This window comes from Lasiosphaeria miniovina, assembly GCF_030549165.1.
Source record: "Lasiosphaeria miniovina strain SMH2392-1A chromosome Unknown B0T26scaffold_1, whole genome shotgun sequence".
Lineage (NCBI taxonomy): Eukaryota > Fungi > Ascomycota > Sordariomycetes > Sordariales > Lasiosphaeriaceae > Lasiosphaeria > Lasiosphaeria miniovina.
Window position 1 is genome coordinate 4,342,472 of NW_026848220.1, and position 21,350 is coordinate 4,363,821.

Consider the following 21,350-nt stretch of genomic DNA (forward strand, 5'->3'; position numbering starts at 1 on the left):
GCACTGCAAATTAAGGTATGTACGGAATACAGCATCCTGTTCCTCTTCGCGTTCCAGGTTGGGTACATACATCCATACCTACCGACATGCCTTGATTGCAAGTCGGTTGCAAGGTAGTTGCCACGACACAAAGGGCGCCAGCACTACTGTCGGGGCATTCTGTTCGTCACAACGCAATGGAGAAGACCTCACTGCTTTGCTCCAGGAGCCTCGACGGGATTCCCACGGCATTTCCCATCCGGGGAGCCATCTAGTTTGCATGTCGTTGGCTTTCACCGCTCACAGGGCTGCAGAGGGAATCAGGGAGGGCCTGCGCTGTCACTGTTGCACCACTGGGCACTCGGACAGAGCCCTGAAGCGCGTGCTTCTTGTTGGTCGTGTTCCTCAGCCCCACGGCGTCTACATGATTGCACGGCATGTAAGTATGTATTCGTACAGTACGTACATCTGCGGGCTGCAGTATTGTACCTTGTTCCCCCGGAATATGCAATAGCGGGCACCCGGGCTTGAGCCGTCCCTGAGCCGTCCCTGGGCCGTCCCTGGCCATCCACGGATGGAACTTACCGGGCGTTGACGGCTGGTGGCTTACGAGCTGCCCGGGATTCCGAGCGATCAGCAATCCAAGCGCAACCCTCAACCTCCACCCCCCCTCCGCCAGGGTTGTCTGGTGTTTGGTTGCAGCCAAATTGAGCGCTCGCATGCTTTTAGGTCGTCGATCGTCGTTAGCCCGCTTGCTTGGTCGACGGAGCCTCGCCGAATACTAGTGTACCACCCAGAGTCTGTCTGCATGCATGGTCGACGAAGGTCGAGCCGCGACCGAAGCATTTGTCTGGCCCCGAGACGCAAGAGAGGGTCCGGGCGGAGTGTCGGTCACTTCCAATACCGACGGCGGTATCTATCCACCATCCACGGGAGTCGTCACCATCATGCCCAAGGCAGGGCAGGGCAGGGCAGGGCAGGGCAGGGCAGAGCATCGCTGTCACCCAAATCTCTGCAGTCGGAGCTGTGGTCTTGGCTCTCGCACTTCTGAGAAAATGCGAATGCCGCTCGCTCTTCTCTGTCCCTGTCTCTCACAAGCAGCCTGCAGGCTTGCTGTCTGAATCACACTTTAGGAGGGTGCCTATGCAGCCCAAGCTCGCCGAAGACAGCTGAACATGGATTTAATAAGGGATTACATGCTACGTACGCGGAAACCTTATTCATACCTCCCTATCAAAAGCTGCTAAAACAGCCACGGAACCGGGGAAACAGAGGTTAAAACAAAAGAAAAGGGAGGCGCGCATCTTACGATTAACCATACCTTAACTTTAAGCCCCTACCTGGTCGAGCAGGCGTCCATGGAGAATTTGTGTCCGTTCTCGGACTGAAGGCAACCTCTACTCGGACTGCACCCAGCCAGCCAAGACCTGCAATTCCACGAGGACATCACATTCAGGGCGTCATAATGGGGGTGCATCTCGTTTCCTCTCCTCTCCAATGTATCGGGTTCAGGGTTGCTGCCACCACCCCTTTTCTTCCTCTCCGGTATGTACATACATACTACATCTACATACACCCGGTCCTCTGCTGCTCTCTCTCTCTCTTCCTGACCTGCGCCGTTTCGTCAACAAGCCATCGGCGACCACGGCTTGGCCAAGTTGGCCCCGGCCACGGGCAGGTGACCGAGGAGACGGACTATGAAATTGGGGGGAGGGGTAAGGTTTGTTGGTTAGAGACCTACCTACTGCGTATCTAGGAGATAACATCGTGCCAAAAGAGAAGGATGGAGTGGGCTTGCCTGACGCAGGACCCCGTGCTCGCTCTTGTTTACACTAATGTAGGCATGTTGATGCTATACATGCACAGACACTCTCTCTGCAAAGCCGTCTTCGCTACTCACACCTCAAACAACTCCCTGATTCGGTGTTTCTCTTCCGAGATGGGCCGGCGGGGAGTGAGGGACGGACTGAAGGACGGACGGTGTGGAGGGAGGGATTGAGGCAGAAAAAGACGATTCGGTTTTTGCAACGGCACGCATGCGGCACAGCTCGCTGATTCCTTTGGTCTCCCCCTGCACCACCCAGAGAAACAAACTGACCACGCCGCCGCCACTGGCTCTGGGCAGGCAGTAGCTGTTTTCTTCCTCCATCTTTTTTGCTTGTGCACACACACACACACCAACCAATAAACTGACTACCCAACCGGGAAGTCAGTGTATCCCGCAACAACACTAAAAAGCACCCGCTACTCTTCCGTACCATAAAACAGGGAGCTCACAGACCCCTCTCGACGCACCACAGCCGGTAAACAAGATGTGCCTTTGCCTGCTAAAAAATGCTAGTGGATGGTAACTCACATGGGTATGGGTTAGGCTGATTGGGGGGGGGGGGGGGGCGGGGATAGGGCAGAGTGAGAGGGCAGCAGGAGGAAGAGGAAGAGGATGAGGAGGCGGAGGCGGAGGCGGAGGGAGGATGAGGTCGGCCTGTTTTTTTTTTGGCTTCTAGTTAGTTCTTGTGCTACCCACTTGCCGTACGCCATCGCCCATTAACGCAGCCCATTACTTGCCCAAACTAAGGCGGGAAAGAGTCAAGACTTTTTGCTGTCACATCTGTTCCCCGTCATATCAGAGCCCTATGCGCGGCGCAAGCGATGAGGTAAGGCGTTTGGTGTTATATGAACTCATCCGTCTTTCCATTCATTCATTCATGCTCTCTTATGCTGTGGCTTAGACCTATTATATGTTAAGGCTAGATGAAGTCGACTGGACCTGGAATCAACCTGCATTGCTACATAAAAATGACAAAGGAAACAAGTACGGATTGACCTCGACTTACGCAAAATATTATGTTGGCCAAGGTGGGTTGGCCTGGTCAGTGACCGGTCTTGGTCTCAGTCTCGGTCTCAGTCTCAGTCTCAGTTGCCTGAGGCTTAATCTACAAATTCACCTCCCGATGCCACTGGATGTCGGAAAGAGATACCGTGTCACGCCATCTTGTCGAATATGTGGCGCGGCGGAAGATGCAATATGGGGGAAGACCCTTGATGCAAAGTCGTTTCTTACCCACCCGACGGGGATATAGGAAGGCAAAGTTGCAAATTATTATTCTTTCGGAGGGAAGGGTTACCTTGATGGCTTTTACCGTGCCCTGAGCGGGCTTTAGGTTCCATTCTCTCCGGGTTTTCTAGAAGGTCTAGGAAGAGAAGATCAACGTAGCGAGATGGGATGGACTCGTGGTGGTGGTGGCGGGGAACCCATTCCCATTCTGTCCCTCCCCCACCAAATCTGCCTCCATTGTGCATAGAGTTGTTTCTTTCCCATAGTGTTTTTCATTTCTTGGGTTATTTCCATATCTTTGTTGGTTGTGTTTGGGGAAAAGTTCAATTGGCCATCCGAAAGCCGAGCAGGAGGTGAGCGCGCGTGATGAAAAGGGGAGGGTAGGTGCGATGAAAGAGAATCCGAACAGGGCGCTGGTTTTATTCAACTAAACCGTGTATCGGATTTGTTAGTCACGCAGGGGTCTCAATTGCGAGATGGGCGATCCGATCGAGCCTCTCCCCCCAAGTCCGAGTCTAGAACCAAGCCGGGGACGCTCTCACGCCCTGCCACCTGAAATTTCTTTTATTCCTGCTTATCCTTGCTTGCTTCCTTGTCTAGGCCCGCCATCTCTAGGCAAAAGCAAAGCAGATAATTGCACACGGGAAATTTGCGTGATGCACCGCGCCGATTATTAGGGCTAGTTATGGTTCGACACGGGACGGAAAGGACGACGCCACGCCGCTCCTGCCGGGGCCTTTTGCAAAGGCAACCCGACGCCTTGGTTTCCGGCACTTCAAACGGGCTGTCTTACAAAAATAGGAAGCTCCATTGAAGGGTGAAGTAACAGCCAAGCCAGGTGGGAGTTCCTTTTAAGCCCAAAAACAAAAAGGAGCCGCTTATTAAGGTTGTGTCACACATGCCATGCCCATCCAAGGATTAGATTAAGTGCATGCTACGGTAAATACGTAGTAGATACGTGCCTGACCCGGGCTGCCTTGCCATCCCATACCAGGTCAATTGCCTAGCGCATCCGCCAGTAAAGCCGTCCGTCTTTACACTCTAATCTTGGTACTAAGTACAACGGGCTGAATGCTGAATTTGTGTATACAAAGTCGAGGCAGCATCACAAATTGCGACAAAAGACCTGGAAACGACCTAAGGATGCTCACATCCGTGCGTGCAACAATCCAAGTTACAATCAGCGTTTTAGTCATTCATCCTCTCCCCCTTTCAGTGTCGACTGCCTCCATTTCCGCTAGACCGAGATATGAAATCCGCGATAGTGCTGACGGGTTGTTCAATGAGTTTGATACAAGGATCAACGCCGTTAGTGCCGCATCGCCCCGGCCCTGATGCCGTCCCTCGGCCCAATGCAGCGTTCATCGTCCCATATACAGGGCATTCGTTGCACCCAGAAGCGCCCAACTACCAATACCATACCATACGTAGGTAAGGCAGATAGATTACTAGTATATAGTAGCTAGGGGAAGGAAGACACTGTGACTGTGGCATGGCAAAGCTGCCGTGACTTGGCGCCCTGCGGGGTCGCGACCACAGTGGAGAGAGCCTGTTTACGCGCGACTGCCCGGAGTGAGCTCCGGCAGCATTCCTCTCCCCTCTGTCTCCCTGCCCTTGCCTGAGCACAGACACACACGTCCAGAGATGTGGTATGCGCCTAGGCAGGTATGTATGTATCCGTTCATACAGAGCAGCCGGTCACCGGCCCAGCTCATCCCAGTCTGGTCCCCTTTTCCCCAAATAGCCCCTTGAAAGACGAAGATAGTTATAACCGAAAGTGACTAAATGTGTACGTAACCTTGGTAGAAAAATCCTGCCCGAGCCGATGAGAGGATTTTAGGGCAGCAGTCAGCAGCTGACCGGTTCTCTTCCAGGGGTACGGAACATTCCGTATCACGCCCTAGCAGCCTTCCATTTGCGCCCCTTTGCCAGCTTCCAGTTACAGCTTGGCGGAAATGCTCTTCTAGATAGCGTCAAATTGGTGTATCAAGGAGGCCAGCGCAAGAAAGAATAGAGCGGATAGAGGAGGTGAGATCCAAGTAGCATCTGAGGCAGGTATTTGTCAGTTGCCGATGATTAAAGCCAAGCGTAATGGATACCGTCGCTATGTATCTGTACCTTAATGCAATGGAAATGGGGCCTGGTTTGCCGAGCGCGGCGCCGGTGGGGTGGAGGGGGGCTAGGCGCGACACCCCGGAATACGGGTCGGAATACGGGTCGGAATACGGCCTCTGGCGGTTCTGGCATCTTTGAAGATTACCTTACGCCATATAGAGCTAAGGGGTCTGGACTCAGGCACGGAGTACGAGCTGTAGCGTCCCGGGAGCCGTCTTTTCGTTCCCACGTTTCCCAGAATGGGGAAAGGGTCGGTCCCAAGCTTCCTCTCGGCTGCCTGCCTTCCTCTTTGGCGCACGCTAGTCAAATAGGCACACGTGGGAATCGCGCAATAGGGACAAGAGAAGAAGCGAGAAAAAGGATCCGTGACTAGAGAAGGATACAGCCATCTGTCCCGCAAACTCGAAGCCAACAAAGAATGGGAAGGCAAATCGTGGGGCGGCAATGGAAGCTCGGGGCACCAAGGCCGCGGATGTGGCGCTTATTGTGAACGGGAGCACCCCTGGCTCCTTGGGCTTGGTAGGGCTCAACGGCAACGACCCCGAGCCCCGAAACAGAGCCGTAAAGTTACAGCACCTGAGCACACACCTACCAGAAACAAACTTGCAGGTGGGGCCCGGGAAATCACTGGTTTATTCACGTGAGCTAGACACTTAGACCCGCAACAGGTGTCTTGTGTCTTTCGTCTTGAGCATCCTAACCATCTCCCCGTCGCTCGCAACTCCGCCCCGGCATCCGTCGACCACCGCCGCATCCATGGATGGATCAATACTGCGTAGATGCATCATCCCCGCAGGCTCTTGCATGCCACTAAGCTAGAGCGGTGCCGCAAGTGCGTGGGGTTTTGTCGGCTCTGCCGATCCCACTCCCACTGTTCGCATGTTACCATGTCCACTAAGGGATGGGAGAGCGAGCGTACAAACGGGCCGAAGGAAGACGCCGAGACCCAGGGAAACAAAAGGAAAAAAACAAAAAGGATCATTTTTCATGTTTTACTAGGCGCGCATTCTCCCCACTCTTGTTAATAGGTAGCTATCGAGGAACACAAGGAACAGTTGTGAAGGGGGCAAGAAACTCTTGTTTCCTGAGAACAGCCCAGGTTACCTAACCTTGTTAACCTGAAGCCGTGGCTGGCGGCGGCCAAAAAAAGACCGTGAAGGAACTTGGGAACCAATGACTAAAAAAGCCTCTCTGTTACAAGTTTAGTTTTTTTTTTTTTTTTTTTTTGCAGCCCATCGGATTTACAATACGCGCGGCGGCGCGACATGCGCGGGTGTGCAGGCCGGCCTCGGAAACGAGCAAGCTAAAATGTATTACATTTTTTGGCCTCTCACTGCGGACCGCGCACAGCGGCGCCGCCGCTCGCTGACTCCCTAAAAATGCCGGGCGTTTCCTTGCCTCTCCCGCGGTGTGTCTCTCTGAGCCTTGTGTGTGCGTGTGAGTATGCGCGTGTTAATTTCGTCTTTTACGCGTGTTTCTTCCCAAGTTTGGGGGTATGTAGAACTGGAACTAGACAGGTAGGGGACGGAGTTTTTATTGTGGTTCCTTGCGGCGTACCCACGCCACGCCGTGATCTTGTGTGCTGTAGGTATATCATCCGTCGGGATGATGAGGAAAGACAAAACAGAAACAGGTAAACGCGCGACGGGTGCGGGAAAAACATTCTAGGTCAGGGTACCGTATCGTGTGTCCATGTATGTAGGTTCTATGTGCCTGGCTAAATTTATGATTAAGGTGAGGCTCTCTCTGCGTGTCTCTCTCCCTCGCGCTGCCCTGCTTCCTTCCGCTCCCTTCCCCCTTCCCTCGGGGCGGCACAGCTTGTGGAATCAATCGCTATGTGCCTCATCAGCCCGGTTTTTTCGCTTGTTCCATGGTTCTCCCATTCCCACGGTTCCCTCTCTCGTTCTGCAGTGCGACCGATGCACTACGTAACCAGGAGGAAATAATATCTGGCAACCTAACAGCCGGCCGTGAGGGATGGGAAGCAGGGACCGCTCTAGGGGCCCGTCCTCATCCATGACCGGGAGGGGGGAGGCGGCGGGCCGGGGGTGTCAAGGTCGGGGGGCAGTGTTGCTGTTTCTTTCCAGCGTTCCCCACACACCCCCTCCTAATCCTCGTCCCCCAGGCGGTACTTCCTTCGTACTTGTAACAGTGGATGCTTTCGGCGGAATTGCACTTCATCACACCACGAATTTCATCTCCACGGCACGCCGCGGCGCTGATTTCCAAACTCCTGAGTGAGTAAGCGGGTGCCTTTTTTGATCAAAGAGTCGGTCGGGACCGAGATGAACATCTCACGGAGACTGTCCTGCTATCCGTGCCTTCCGTTTTTCTACCAAACTTTCGTTCCTGCTGTGTTCTCGATCCAAATCTCTGGGCGTGCCCTGGGGATGGAGACGGGGAATGGGGCCGGGCATGGGGGACCGATGGATGGATGACGAAGGTGATGTGCATGTTCCAAAAGTCCGATACCAACCCATTGGTCTCCAGTCTCCAGTTTCCAGTCTCGGCTCTGGGGGCGGAAGCCTTCGCCTTCGCCTTCCCCTTCCCCCCAATTGCGCGCCGTTCGCGCTTAAATGGAGGGGCTCGAGATAGGGCTGGGTGGCTGCTTCAGGTTGCGCGCTCGCTCGCGCACTTCGGTTTCCGATGCTCGTTTCTGAGCTTGGCTTTGCCCTCGGCGGATGGGCAACAAGATGGGATGGACGGAAGGGGGTGTGGTTGATCTTCCAAATAACTTACAATTGCCTATCCCCGTACAGCGTATGCGCTGTACAGCGATATGTCCAAGTTCCACCTCAGCATGTGATGTGCCATGATCCGAGCCCCCCCCCAATCTTCTTTCCTGTCAGGTCCCGCCGGAGCGTAAGCTGCCAAATAATCCCAATCCCCGCGGTTTCAAAAATCTTAGTGTACCCGACCCGTACGGAGCACTGTTCTAGGTAATAAGACGCCGAAGCGGTAGAAGTTCCCACCTACAATCCAAGGCAGCAGCAAGCCACAGCGAGTCGGGAATAATCACAAAAAGGCTTGGAAGAGAGAAATTACGAGAGGAGAAACGAGATGGAGTCAGTCAGACAGAGACAAAGACCATGACACGAGATCCATGCTATTATTCTATTATCAGCAAACAATGCAAGAATAAAAGAGGAGGGCGGGGGGCCGAATGTTTCTTGATTCAGTACGGTGGGCTTGATTGGACTCGTTCCTTTCCCGCATGTTCAGGCACAGCCAGCAAGCAAGCCATCAGCCCGGGTAGAGAGAGCTCGCTTTGTAGCTGGCCCTACCTTACGAAGTACATTACCTTACCTGCAGGCTGCAGGTCTTTTTGCTATTCCATAATCCGAGCGTTTTTTCTTAGGGTAATTGCCTGCATGCAAAGACCAAATGCTCAGAAGCCTAAAAAAGCAAAAGAGAGATCCGTTCTTACTCACATGTCTAACGGTCAATATCCGCCCACCCCCATTGTTGCATATAACTGCGGATACAAGCAAGAGAATACCTTACACCCACCGACTGACTGAGACTGACTGACTGACTGCCGAAGGGAGTCGGAAACGAAACAGCCTCCCGCTTTGCCTGCCAGCCTGCTAGCCGGCCTGCATGCCGGCCCAGTTCTTCGAGAATGGGCAACTCAGCCGAGCGAGCAAGTGAGAGAGCCCACAGGCAGCCGAGGCCCAGAATCTGGCCGTGAGAGGTTGATTCGAGATGCACCACCCTCCGGATCTGCACAGTGAACTCGGATACTCGGACCACACTGTATGAAGCACGCAACGTCAACTCGCGAGAACAGTCAACGTGGTTGCCTTTTGCATTGTGCAGAAACAGGGGCGAAAGGCGCGCAAATGTAAGGCAAGTAGGTATGCATGGATCTGTGTGGGTATTCGATGGACATGTACAATTCTTTTTGTCAAAAGCTCCTCGTCTATCAAAAGCTATCGAGTACGGTATCTAGTACCTTTTGGGTACCTAGGTACACACCTCCCCATGGATGTAGTGTAAAAAGCGACTGTCCGTGAACCAAGAAAAAAGGTACCTGGCCCATCGGGAGTACAGGTTTCCAGGGTTTCTTTCCCATGCGAATAAGCCTAGACCCCCAGAAAAGAAGGAACCCCCCCCCCCAAAAAAAAAAAGAATGAGCCATCAAGGTAGGCAAGGTACGGTACCTGCTACCTTAGGTATTTCCAAACACCAAAAGCACAAACACCCCAAGTGTGCACCTTCCGGAACTCCCGTAAAAAAAAACTGTAAAAAAAAAGTGACCCAAAGTGGAAGTGAACAATAAGGAGTAAAGACAAAAGGGTTCATCTGCCGCTTGGGCATTACATTTTTCCATCTTTTGGTTTTTGACATGGCGTCGTCGGAAGAGAAAACAAGAAAAGATGAAAAAAGTCATAAATGAGAAAAATACAGAATATTATCGCGCCATTGAGGTGCCAGAGCCTGTGTTGTGTTGAGTCGGCTGTCATTGCGCGGCGAAGGGTTCTACACTTGTTTGCTGCTGCATCATCTGCTCGCAGGCTTGCCGGGCGACGCGCTCGCTGTGCTGATGGTTGAGGTCCCGAGTTGGCGGGCGGCTGCCCCCGTCGTCTTCGTATGAGAGCTCCATGATTTCGGGGCTTAGGCTGTGCTCGACCTTGGCCTGCTTTTGGAAGATATGGTCGAGGTATTCGTTCTCCTGCTCCGACGAGAATGTCGGCGCGATACTGGCGTCGTCGCTCATCATGTCGAACGACGCCTGCCGGGCGGCCGCAACGTGGTGTGGGTGGCCTTGGAAAGCGGGGTGCAGGCCGAGGCCGTTGGACCAGTCGTTCATGACGTTGGATGCGTGGTGGTGGCCGTTTTGTGAGCCGGCGCGCCGGCGGGCTGCCTTGTTCTTGCGGCGCCGGGTTCCCGTCTTTTCGTCGACTGTCGGCTCTTCCATGCCCAATTTGACGAGCATGGCCTCGACATGTTGCGGCTTCCAGTCCCACACTCTGCAGCCGCCGTTTTCCTTCATGCGGGCGAGGATGAGTTGGTATCGCTTGTCTTCGTAATACCTGTGGGCCTCCTTGAGTCGTTCGATCTGAAGAAAATCTCTTGTCAGCACGAAATGGGAGCAAAGTCGCAAGGGGGGGGGGGGGGGGGGGGGGGGCTCTTCCATACCTCTCGTTTTGGCCACACGCCAAATTTTGCCACTGCGCGTGAGACCTTCATCTGCAGGGCTGCCTTCTCCCAGTTGCCCTGGTGCTTCTCCGAGTACCTGGCCTTCATCTCCTCCCACATCCCCTTGCCCTTTTCCGAAATGAACTCCTTCCGGAGCTGGAATAGGTACTTGTCGTCCTCGGGCGCGTCTTCCCGCAGCGTGAGCTCTTCCCTATCCTCGTCGCTGACCCCCTGGCCGTCGGACGAACCCACATTCGGGGTTGATTTGGGTGTGCGCGCTGGCTTCCGTGCCGGTGTGGGCTTCTTGCGCGGCTGCACTCTCCTTCCGGGACTGAGAGATGTGTGGGGCGGGTATGCGCCCATGAGCATAGAAGGGTCTCGGAGGTCTTCAATCCCGCCGACCCGCGGTGTTGTTTGCGGCCTGAACTGGGACGGGTGTGGCTGGGTTAGGATGGGCGCCTGGCCCCCGTTAGAGGGCATGCGGTGGTGCATGTGCGGCCCGCTGACGGATACGTGCGGTGTCTGCCGGAACGGGTATCCGGAGCTGTGGTCGACTTCGACATTGGAAAATGCGTGGTAGTCGTGGAACGAGTGGTGAGCCACATCGGCCTCGTTGCCACCCGAGACGGTGAAGTGCCCGAGGTAAGGGTCAATTGGCGGCGGGACCTCGATCTTGGGGGAGGACGGGTTGTGGGTGCCAACGGGGGACTGGGCGATATAGGGAGTCATGTCGAAGTGGCCCCCCTCTGTTACCTGGGGATGCACTGTTGTCATTGGGGAGGAGCTTTGGCTGTTAGAGTTCATCTCGTAGCCGTAATACATTTTGGACGTGTTGGGAGGGGTGGGCATCTGGGTGTCGGCGGCCGTGGCCGTCTGCGAGGAGTGGTATCCGCGCAAGGGCTTCACGGCCGGCCTCTGCTGCTGCTGTAAGGGCGGGCTGCCGGCACTTGACACCGGCGTCAGGAGCGACGCGTCTGCGGCTGCTGGGTAGTTAAATGAAGACACTCCCGAGGCCTGTTGGAACAGTGAGCAAAGGCCACTACTGGCATGCTCGCCCCAAAGGGACGAGCAGAGAGTTGGAGTTGGCTACATACAGCGCTGAATGGGTCTAAGTCGGCAGCAGACGTGTAAGCACCCGTGGGCGGGCCGCTTGAGCAGGTGGGCAACCCGTTCGCCTGGAGACGCTCGCTGTGGTGATGCGCACCTGGTGTGAGGTACTGGGAGCTGGTCATGTCGACGTGAATACGCAGGCGTTTAAATGGCTTGATAGGACTGGTTGCAGTGCTGCTGTCCTCCCAGTCCGAGCCGAGCCCGTCGTCTTGGAGGAGTTCCTCTCGGATCAAGTCGCCTTCTCGGAGCAAGGGCAAGTCGATCAGCGGCGACGCGGGTTCGACTACTGGCGACGCAGGCTGTTCTTCCTTCCTGTCTGAGTCCATTTTAACTTGTGTCCTCGTCAAGATTTCACACAGTCTGATTAAGAGAAGTTTCTGGGCAAAAGGGCAGGGCGAGCTTCTAGACCAGCAAGAGCACGCGGGGGAGAACGGAGACAGATATGAAGCCTTCTCTTGCGGTCGCGAAGCCAGGACGGGTGAGAATTAGGGCAGGTCTGACCTTAATAGTCCGACTTGGGCCGGCGAGGCGAGCGGCGGGCAGTGGGTCGTGGATCTTAGGGTCGTGGGTCGTGAGATGCGGCGGCGGCGGCGAGGGAGGAGAATGGTAGCATAAGGAGGAGGAGGCTTACCTTACTCGAGACGTAGGGGATCTTTGTATATCAGTGAGAATGGAGATGGAGCTTGGGGCGTGGGCGTGTGAAAGGGACCCGGGTGGTGGGGCTGCATCTGCTTTCAAGCATAGTAGGTACATAGCTCCCCCAGGTCCCGGCGCGGCCATCCATGGTGCGGTGCGTGCGGTGTGGTGCGCCATGGAGGGTGTGGTGTGAGTGTCTTCTTCCCAGGTGCTGGGCTGGTCGACCGCCCCCATAAGTGCATACAAGCCAAAGCCCCCTTTTGCTCAATCCTGGACTTGCAGGTCCAGGATAAGCCTGGGCATGCCAGGGTAGGGTGGACAGGGCAGGACAGGGGTGGTCGCGCCGCGCACACCCCTGCCCGACTCGACTCGACTCAACTCTCGCTTTGCCATGGGGTGGTCACGGTAGGTACCTGGGTACATGCCTCCTCCTCGACATGCACAAGTTAGCGCCCAAACTGTGCCTGGAGACTGTGCGCTACAACAGTGCCGGACAAAGTCACAGCTCGTTCCAATGCAAGACGGACAGCACGGCTTCGAATCTGCCATGCTAGCAGCCATCATTGATGGGGCAGAGATGAACGAGACGAGACTGGGCAAAAGAGGGAGAGTGGAGAGAGTATATGACTGACTGTCCATCCAAATTGCGACGGCCGACAGCTGGCGGCCGACAAACCAAGGCGGTCGACAACTGGCCAAGGCTTTCTTCATGTTCCGTCAAGCGTCGACCATGAAATGTTCCCATCTCTCCGTAGTATACCTACCTGACTCCGTACCTCTGACGAGACTAGGGCAAATCTGCACGTCGACGGGCGAGGCTTTCAACGCCCGCGGATGGGGCCGTCACGCCTAGCCTACTGTGCAAGGTATTAGGGAGGGAGCGAGTTGGTGGCTGACCGATGTGCAGAGCAAGACAGCCGACCGCCGCTAGCAGAAGCAGAGCGGGACGGACAGAACACAGAATGATAGTTCCTGGTTCAACGTAACTGGCAGCTGGGGGCAGGGGGGGTTGAGGGGGCAAAACGAACATCCTCAGCGTGTATGGATGTAAATCCACACAGGGTACCCGAGGGATAGATACCGTAGTACCTAGTCCCGGTGGAGCGAGGGGTCTCTCCACTGGATCGCAACGGTGCCGAACTGGGCTGAAGGCAGTAAGACGAGATCTGCACCCACTCGAGCTACTGTAAAGGACTCCCCAGTAATAAAGCCTGCCAGTCACGCCGGGGCAGGGGACGGTACTGCACTGTAGTCTGTACGTGCTTGATTTTGCCTTTTCGGTTGCTTGACACTGACTGCCATTCACACCCACACGAAATATAGTTCTCTCTCAACGGGTCCTACGGAGCATGTACATACATACAGACAGACGGGGAGGAGTTGGCCAGCCGGAGCGGTGTAACTCGACCATTTCGCCAATAAATTGATGCAGTACGGATAGAGCCACGTAATTTCGTTCGACGGGAAACGCGGTGAGAGAGTCAAGAGCAAGATAGAGGGCAGACACGAAAGAGCGTGACGGAGACAGAGGCAGAGAGAGAAATGAGCCGAGAGATGGAAGGGCCCCATTGGATAGACCCCACCGTGGGCAGCACATAGGATTGGATCGCTGCGCTGCGCTTTCAAGGGATGGTTCTCTAATCTCTATAGCAATCGACGCTGGCGCTGTTTAGGTCTGCAGCTTTCAGTCCAGTCCAGGGCTGGGAGACCAGCGAGAAAGCCCGCACTCGGGGTTGCAGTCGCAGTAGCGGTCGCAGTCGCAGTCGCAGTCGCCGGCGCTGCACCTGTCCTTAGTAGGGATTTATTTCGACTCGGAAGCATTGGGTAGTGGAATTGTGAAGGAGGCGTGGTTGCGGGACAGCATCCTGGCCATCCAGCAGCGGCCGCCAAAAAAAAAAAGTGCCAGTGCCAAGGGATTCGAGCGGGGCCGCATGGGACAGCTAAATGACAGGGGGTTCCCGCTAACACTCCAAACCAAATGCCCTGTCCGCAAAGGGGACCATCGCACTTCCCGCAACTCAACGCCCAGTGACGGGAGGTGGGAACTGGGAATAAGGTCGGGTGGGTTCCTTCCATACCTGACCTCCATGACCTGATGGAGTACAAGTACAGCACTGTACTGTACAGGCATGTCTGTCCATACACCGCAAGCCAATGGGTGCGCCGAGGTACCGTGACAAATACACGGAGTGCCCAAGTCAAAGGGCACCACCGGGGAGCCAGGTTCAGGCCGTGCGCACTTGTACACCTCCACGTACCTTCCGTACGTACGGAGTACGTACGTGTACCCTAACTGCCGGAGAATCGGGGAAGACGTGTTAGGCAAGACCAAAACCCTTGTTGACGCCACCAGAACGGGCAGCGGGGGGGGGGGACAGACAGCGGCAGCGGGCAGATAGCCGCCGCTTCGCTCGGTTGCTTCGCTCGGTTGGTCCCAGTCGGAGAGTGCTGGTAGACGCCAGAAGGAGTCTCGTTGGGCTGAAGACTGGTTCAAGCTTTTGCTTTTCCTCACAGACCTCAATTCCGGCAATGTTGGCCGAGCCAGGGCCGGAAGCCATGGCTATGAAACCCCACACCTTAAGTCGCTCTCGGACTTTGGCGACCCAGGGCTGGCGAGGCCGCTTCGGTCACTCCTGGGGAGACAGCGACATGACATGACAGGGCCGACGGGACTTTGCCCACTTCATACGATTCTAGTCGAAAGGCCGCCCGCAGTAGCTAGCGGACCTCCGCACGCTGTCCTGTCCTGTCCACACATGGCCACCTTCAAGATGGGGGCCTCTCGGGCGAGCCGCTAGAGAGGCCTTGAATGGCTAAGCTACTCGGCGTAACCGGACAGGCAGACAACGTGGGCTTAAGATATTGAGGCTACCTACGGATACAAGTCTATGCCTGTATACAGCGCAAAGCGAGTTAGGACAGTCAACCTGGCCTAGTCTAAGGGGGCAAGGGGAGCCACTACCTTGGGCCTGTGAGAATCTTCTCTAGGGTAACTGCCGAGATGGGGAGAATGAACAAGATCTCAACTGTGATGCGCTTGCTCGCTTCTAAATTGGCGAGAGCTATGTCAAGTGCCCTGTCTCTGTTGCCTGTCATTCATCTCATGGTACTCGCCTTTGACACTGCTGGCTGGCATGAAACGGCTGCGCCCGTCGACATGGAGACGGCTGAACGCACTTCTGAAGCAGGACGGGTGGCCAGGAAGCAAATTCGAGACCTTAAGGTGGCTTATAGGGGTGGCTGCGTTCGCGTGCGGGATATCCGCCGGCGCCTCAACCGTCTTGCTAGCCACAGTTTGCTCTAATCTGATCACGGAGGACCCTCCCCAGGGTGCCTTACTTTAGTTCTGGAGACTAGACTAGGCTATGACGTTAAATGCGCCGAGCAAAATGAAACGACCAGAGAACAATTTAGACAACCTGAGCTAGGCCGATGTCAAGTCACAGAACAGAGCTTGGCAAGGATAACATAACCGGCAGGATACATGAGAGGTAGGCAGGTAATAGAGCCTTGAAGGCAAGGCAGAAGCACGGCAAGACTGTGGATTTACGCGTTCGACGTCTGTTGTGGGGTTAAATGTTGTGAGGTGACAGCCAGATCGCCCAAGCATGAGTGGGTGGCTCTTTCCGGGGCCTCCGCCCCCCCTCCGCTCCTGCGGGTTTTTGAAGAATGGGATTAAGGTAATGTAGGGATGGGTCGGAGCGGATCTGGCCAATCAGGTGCCGGATTCTGAAAAGAGAAAGTCGACCCCATCGGCCAAATCGTACGTTGCACAAGCCTCAATTGGCCCACATTTCTGCAGCCACGGGAGAGCCCAGTTCGTGCTGCAGATTGCAGATACACCGCATTTGTCATACTGGCGGCTTGAGTCACGCTGCCATCGAGCCTCATGCACGGCAGCTTGGCTCGCTCCTGTGGGTGAGCTCACAACTCTAAAAGTCAAAAAGGCCTGTGCCGATGATCTCGCGCGGGAATCTGGAACAGATTACACTAGTAGCTAATTGATAGTGTGGTGTGAAGAGTAAGCTGCATCGCACGCGCCTAATGCTGCCCCAGGTACCGATTTGGTTGTCTCGTTTTACGACTCCGCGCAGTTGACTGATGAGAAATGAGCCCAATTAGATTTGAATGCCGCCGGCCTTCTCGGAAAGCCGCGGCGACTCTGGCGCTCCGATGATATCATCCCAACGACGGCTCGCATCTAATGGTGACATTTCCCAAACACTGACCGTATCACGGCTGATGTCCGATCGGTCTCACTGCGACAAATCCTTAAAGCAGACCCGCCGCCCGCGTGTTTCGAAACATTCGCCCGAGAACGGCACATGGGGGATGTGTCTCGCTGAAGCTGCGGTCTTGAACGCCACCTTTGTGCGCAGGGTCCCAAAGCTGGTCCGTGATGTTTTAGGCTGTCGAATCACAAACGTTACCATGCCTCTGGGACCCCTCATCCCCTATTCTCTCGATTGCCGCGATCGCACTGTGCACTACTGCAGCTTTGGACTGATGAGCGAGAAACCGGCACTGTGTTTCCTCGCTCCCTGCAGTGTGGGTCGCGCTTAATACGGTCTCTGATAGGTCGAGAAGCCGAGGATCATGCATCAGAACCAACAAGCTCATTTCCAAACCACCAACAAGCCAATGAAAGAAGGCAGAGCCCCGAGATCCATTGAAAGAGCACCCGAAACCCACGAAATTGGCGCGCCGAGGTGTGCTCAGGTTCGTAGCTTAATTTCATGCAACCAGGAATTTGTTTTGCTTGTGCTGCTGGTTCGCGATAGGCTCCTCGTTCCCAAATCGACAGGTGTGAGCGACTTACCCCTTTTCCGTTTCCCCTTACGGCATTTGGCCGGAAACGTCGGCGACTTCAGGCAGCACCTAAGGTCGGTCGGCACCTTGACTTGCGACGATCATCAGCAGCTAGGCAGCATGCGAGCTTGAGGTGGACAGTTCAGTTGATTAGGGCGGTAGCAGTCTTGTCGTGATGATATAGCCGGTATGAGTTTGGCGTGCTTTGCAGCAGCAGCAAAGAACGAAGCCGGGGTAGCATTTCGTATCCTAACTCCCCGCCAATCACAATTCTCGGCCCATCTCTCCCTCTGCCCCGATCCGGACAAAATCCACACACGCACTCCGTATATCGCAAGGCAACGACGGAATAGGTAGTGTAAGTGAAGTATTAAATAAGAAGCTCGCCCACTCATTATTTAGTTCACTTCGTAAACCAAAAGTAGAGAATCGAGGCGCCGGTAGGGGCCTCAAGGCGCTTATTTCCACATGCTTTTGGCCTGTCAGCAAACCTTTCTCTCGTTCATCAAGGCGGATGTTCCGTGCAACGTGGGCGAGGTGGGGGACTTGTTGGGCCGGTATGGAAGGCGTATGTACCTGCGAATCCGTACCGTCGTTCCTTCCGGTTCCGGTTCAGGGCACCCATGCCCTTCTCGTCGTTGTGGGGTCAGGTCAGGCATCTCCTCAAGTGGTTCGCCTTGCCAGCCCTGCCCTGCCTGTCCTGCCTGCCAAGCCAAGCCAAGCTCAGCATGCCGTCTTCTCGCAGTCTCTCTGGGTTCCCGCCCCTTCTCCATATCCAAGCTTTGGCCCCCAGTCCGCGAAGCCGCGGGACAATTCGCAATCGCATCGAGGATGCCGGGGACTTTGTTCACAAACCCACATGGCGCCTGATCTGCTGCTAGTTTCTACTGCTAATAGCTAGCGCGAGTTCGCCCTCCGAGCAAAGTCGGGTCGTACACGGTGGTGCGGAGTCGTCGATTGGCCTTGTATTCTTTGCTCTTTTGAGTCTAATAACCTCAATTGGCATGCAGTGAAGCGCCTGCGCGGCATCACCTGGACTGGACCCAACCGTTACGCTGGCCACCAAACTGAGGACTACGCGTCTGTCGCGCCAACAACTCTTCATTACCTGGCAACTTAACCACATAGGCAGGGTAGGAAGTTATCGAGGTATGTTCTCAATCCGTTTGTTGTCTCTATGTGGCCAAGTAGCGTTACTGTGATAAGCGTTCTGCCGAGTGTGCCTTGGGATGTCTTGGGCGCTTTCCCAAGCTTTCGGGAGCCCACAAACATCACCAGATACGGGTACCTTGTCGCTATTGCCGTCTGTACTGTTACGACTCTCCGGGACGGGATACCCTTGCGCTTACATGCCTTTCCCCGACTGTCAAGACAAGACAAGACGCACCGACATGACAGCTTAATGTGTGAACTCTAGGTATATCGCTTGGGGACAAGGGCTTGACATGGCCCAGTCCAATCTAACCCGCTTCCGCATCGGCCCGCCCTTTAATGTCAACACTCAAGCACAATCACCGAGGATATCGCCGACGATACGAATATCGATCATCGACATTCACGTACGTCTGGTCCTATTCCATAGAGGGTTGTTAATCCCAGGTCCCGGCCCCGGACCCCTCCTCTTTACACTATCACCGCTTGGCAAGGTAATTAGCTCGGGTGCATTAGTGGCCGGCATGTTACCAAGCCGTGGCCAGCTCTTCGCTGCAAGGACACTACGCACGTACGCTACCTGGAGAAGCTACCTCGCTGCTCACCCACAGGTACACGTACTCCGTACATACACACACCGGTCGAGAAGCTGTCGGAATACTCGGCGGCTTTTATAGGTGATTTCGCCCCTCCCAAAAATAGTTGGTGTCAGTCAATCCTCTACCCTCCACTTTTCTTTCCCTCTGCAGACTTCGGTTTTCTTGTTGCCGGAAATTCAAGACCTCGTCGAGCCCCGGACTGGAGCGGCACGAATCCAGTCCATATTTTAGCGTCGTACACAACATCCCAAAGACGCCAAGGTAGGACAGAGCATGCATGGTAGTCTCCATGCCGTCTTCTTTCGCTCGGGTAGCAGGCGTGTCACTACCTTTCCGGTACCATTGTGTCCCGCTCGACCCAATTCCTCGTTTCCTGTCGAATATAAGCAAATTGTGGCAAGGGTCCGCACGGCTGGCTGATGCGGTGACGTTGAAAATTATCTTCGCACATATCCTGCACCTTTGGTCTATGGTGGACGACCTGGGCTGGCTTTATGTCTCCTATCGGCAGAATCCATTCACAGCCCACGTCAAAGTTCCAACGCCACCCTCGCCAAGCGGTGAGAGCCACCTTCGAGTTGAGGGAGTTTACCGCAGCCTCTCTTGTTCCCGCGGATCGCCCAAATGGCTGCCAGTCGTCGTTACCCCCCGGCCTCACCACCTCATCTACCTCCGCGCGCAAGTGGCGGCTGGTCATTCCAGACACAAGCACTCTGCAGGCTTGACCTAGGACCCTATTATCGTAAGCGTCCGCCTTCTAACGGCATGGATGGGGGGCCTGTAGCCCTGCTAGGGGAATGGGGTTGTGGGGAGGAGCCTTTTCCCGACTTCGACAATCAGCACCGTTGGCGGCTCGGGGTCCCGGTAGTGTGCCGGTAGCTCGAGTGCCATTTGCTGCTTTCTAGACGTTGCTTGTTGGCGCCATTTCCCCGGGGTCCCTGACATTCTGCCATCGTCCCGACTGGCCTGCCTACGGCCCTCCAATCTACCCCCCTCCATCCCGATCACCAAGCAGGTAGGGTCAAGGACATTGCCGTGATTTTACAGGGACGGGACTAGAAGTACATCGGTGCATATTACACTGCCATGTGCCCGCGCCGCAAGGAGACCTGTGTTTTCTGAGCGGATATAAAGTTCCATTCTTCGATCTACCTTCCTCCGTGCTTGCTAGCTTGTTGATGTAGATCGCTCTGATCTACAAGGGAGGGCTATGGGACGAAAAAGGGGCGGGACCGGTCTGCAACCAACCGGCACCGAGAGTAGCGGCACCGAGGGCAGGGCACGAGGGACCGAAACAAGACGGAACACAACCTAAATCAACAACTACATCTAAGGACGACTTGAGAATAGAAGGTGAGAACCCAAGCGGCAGATAGGTGATATGCAGCAAGCCGCTGTTGATCGTTATGGGTTTTACTAGCACCCTTTTCCCAAGTGCTCTTTACCAAAACGAGGCCAAGACAAGACTAGCCTTTATACCCTGCTTCTTTTGTCTGCCGTATCTTCGAGCCCTTTGGTGGCTCTTCTGGACGTGCATCGCGAAGGTCCTCACATTGTACCAAAAGCCAGCAAGTGGAACTTTCAAATGATGTCAAGATTGGATGCTGCTGCGTACAGTTGGCACTCAACTGCAAGGTGCGACGATCAACCTTCGGATGTTTGGCCCAACAACCACGTCGTAGGCGCGCGGTGATAGGCGCGCGCAAGGCGGTATCCATCCCATCCACTGCCGTATACACCATCATCACCATTCTCTATCCCCGGCAGTCTACTGAGTAATCCCCGGACTTATCCCACTAAATATGCAGCAGGGCCCTGGTATGAGCGAACATGAACCAGTCCAGATAATACATGGTTTGTTCGTTGTCGTTTTCTCTCCGTGCCAAGAACCAGAAAACTGGCTTCTTCATCTTGTCTACCACATCCCAACCCAGTCATGTTGTACAACAAGTGAACTCGTATCGGGGGGTTCCTTGTCCATAACGTGACGGTGTGATCTGTCTGATCCGGGTACTAAGAGAATCCTGCGATCACGAACGATCTAGATATTGCCGTCCTCGAGGAGCGGTGGCTTAAACAAGCACCGCCCCTCCCGAATATCAAGCCCTAAAACTAGAATGTGGCTGGCCAAGTGCCGGTGGGTAGTAGGTAGGTAAGGTAGTTAGGTCGGTCGGTCGGTCGGTCGCATTAAAACTAAGGTAAGGTAGTCTTGTTGGCACAAAGGCCTTAGCAGAGGCACCCCGTGCTTTCCCCTGCTGCCCTACTACGGTAACATTAATGATGTCCATGTCCATCACCCTTCCCTTAAAGAGTGTGGAGTAATGGGTTGATGGACATGAGATATGAGATGTTATGGGCCAGCCAGCCACAAACTAACTCAGCCGGCTAGTTCCGATGGGGAATGGTCGAGAGAAGGCGACGTTGGACTAGTGTACAATAGCGTCTCGAGACGAAAGATGATACTTGTTTTGCCCCCCCTTCCCCCTAATTCCCGGGACCAAAGTAGATATATTAATCACCTTGGAAACGAAGGTAAGCAGTAGCAGTCCGGGTATCTAGGATAACTATATCCGTGGAAGAAAACACACAAAGCGATGGCGCTGGGACTTCACGTTCTCTGGGCCCGCTCTCGCTCTCGCTTCGCAACGTTTACTTTGAGTTATGAGTAAGAATGGAAAAGTCTGGGGAGAGAGAGAGAGAGATCTAGCTGCCAAGCATGTACCCAAGGGACCTAAGGTATCTAGCTAAGCCGG

General features: G+C 54.8%; 2 protein-coding genes across 2 annotated transcripts; both read right to left on the bottom strand.

Moving 5' to 3' along the window:
- Window positions 1-1,803: 1,803 nt before the first annotated feature.
- On the bottom strand, window positions 1,804-2,357 carry B0T26DRAFT_59619 (uncharacterized protein). The gene has a single exon (XM_060435609.1). The coding sequence runs from the start codon at window positions 2,238-2,240 to the stop codon at window positions 1,872-1,874; it is 369 nt and encodes a 122-aa protein (XP_060303070.1). The 5' UTR covers window positions 2,241-2,357; the 3' UTR covers window positions 1,804-1,871.
- Window positions 2,358-9,611: 7,254 nt separating this feature from the next.
- B0T26DRAFT_635538 (uncharacterized protein) lies at window positions 9,612-11,727 on the bottom strand (the record flags this gene model as incomplete). Its single annotated transcript, XM_060436732.1, has 3 exons — window positions 9,612-10,211; window positions 10,292-11,305; window positions 11,332-11,727. 3 exons carry the CDS (start codon window positions 11,725-11,727, stop codon window positions 9,612-9,614), a joined length of 2,010 nt encoding a protein of 669 aa, XP_060303071.1.
- Window positions 11,728-21,350: the final 9,623 nt, after the last annotated feature.

Coding starts and splice junctions, on each gene's coding strand:
- B0T26DRAFT_59619 (XM_060435609.1), bottom strand. CDS start 2,240: ATGGTACGGAAGAGTAGCGGGTGCTTTTTAGTGTTGTTGCGGGATACA.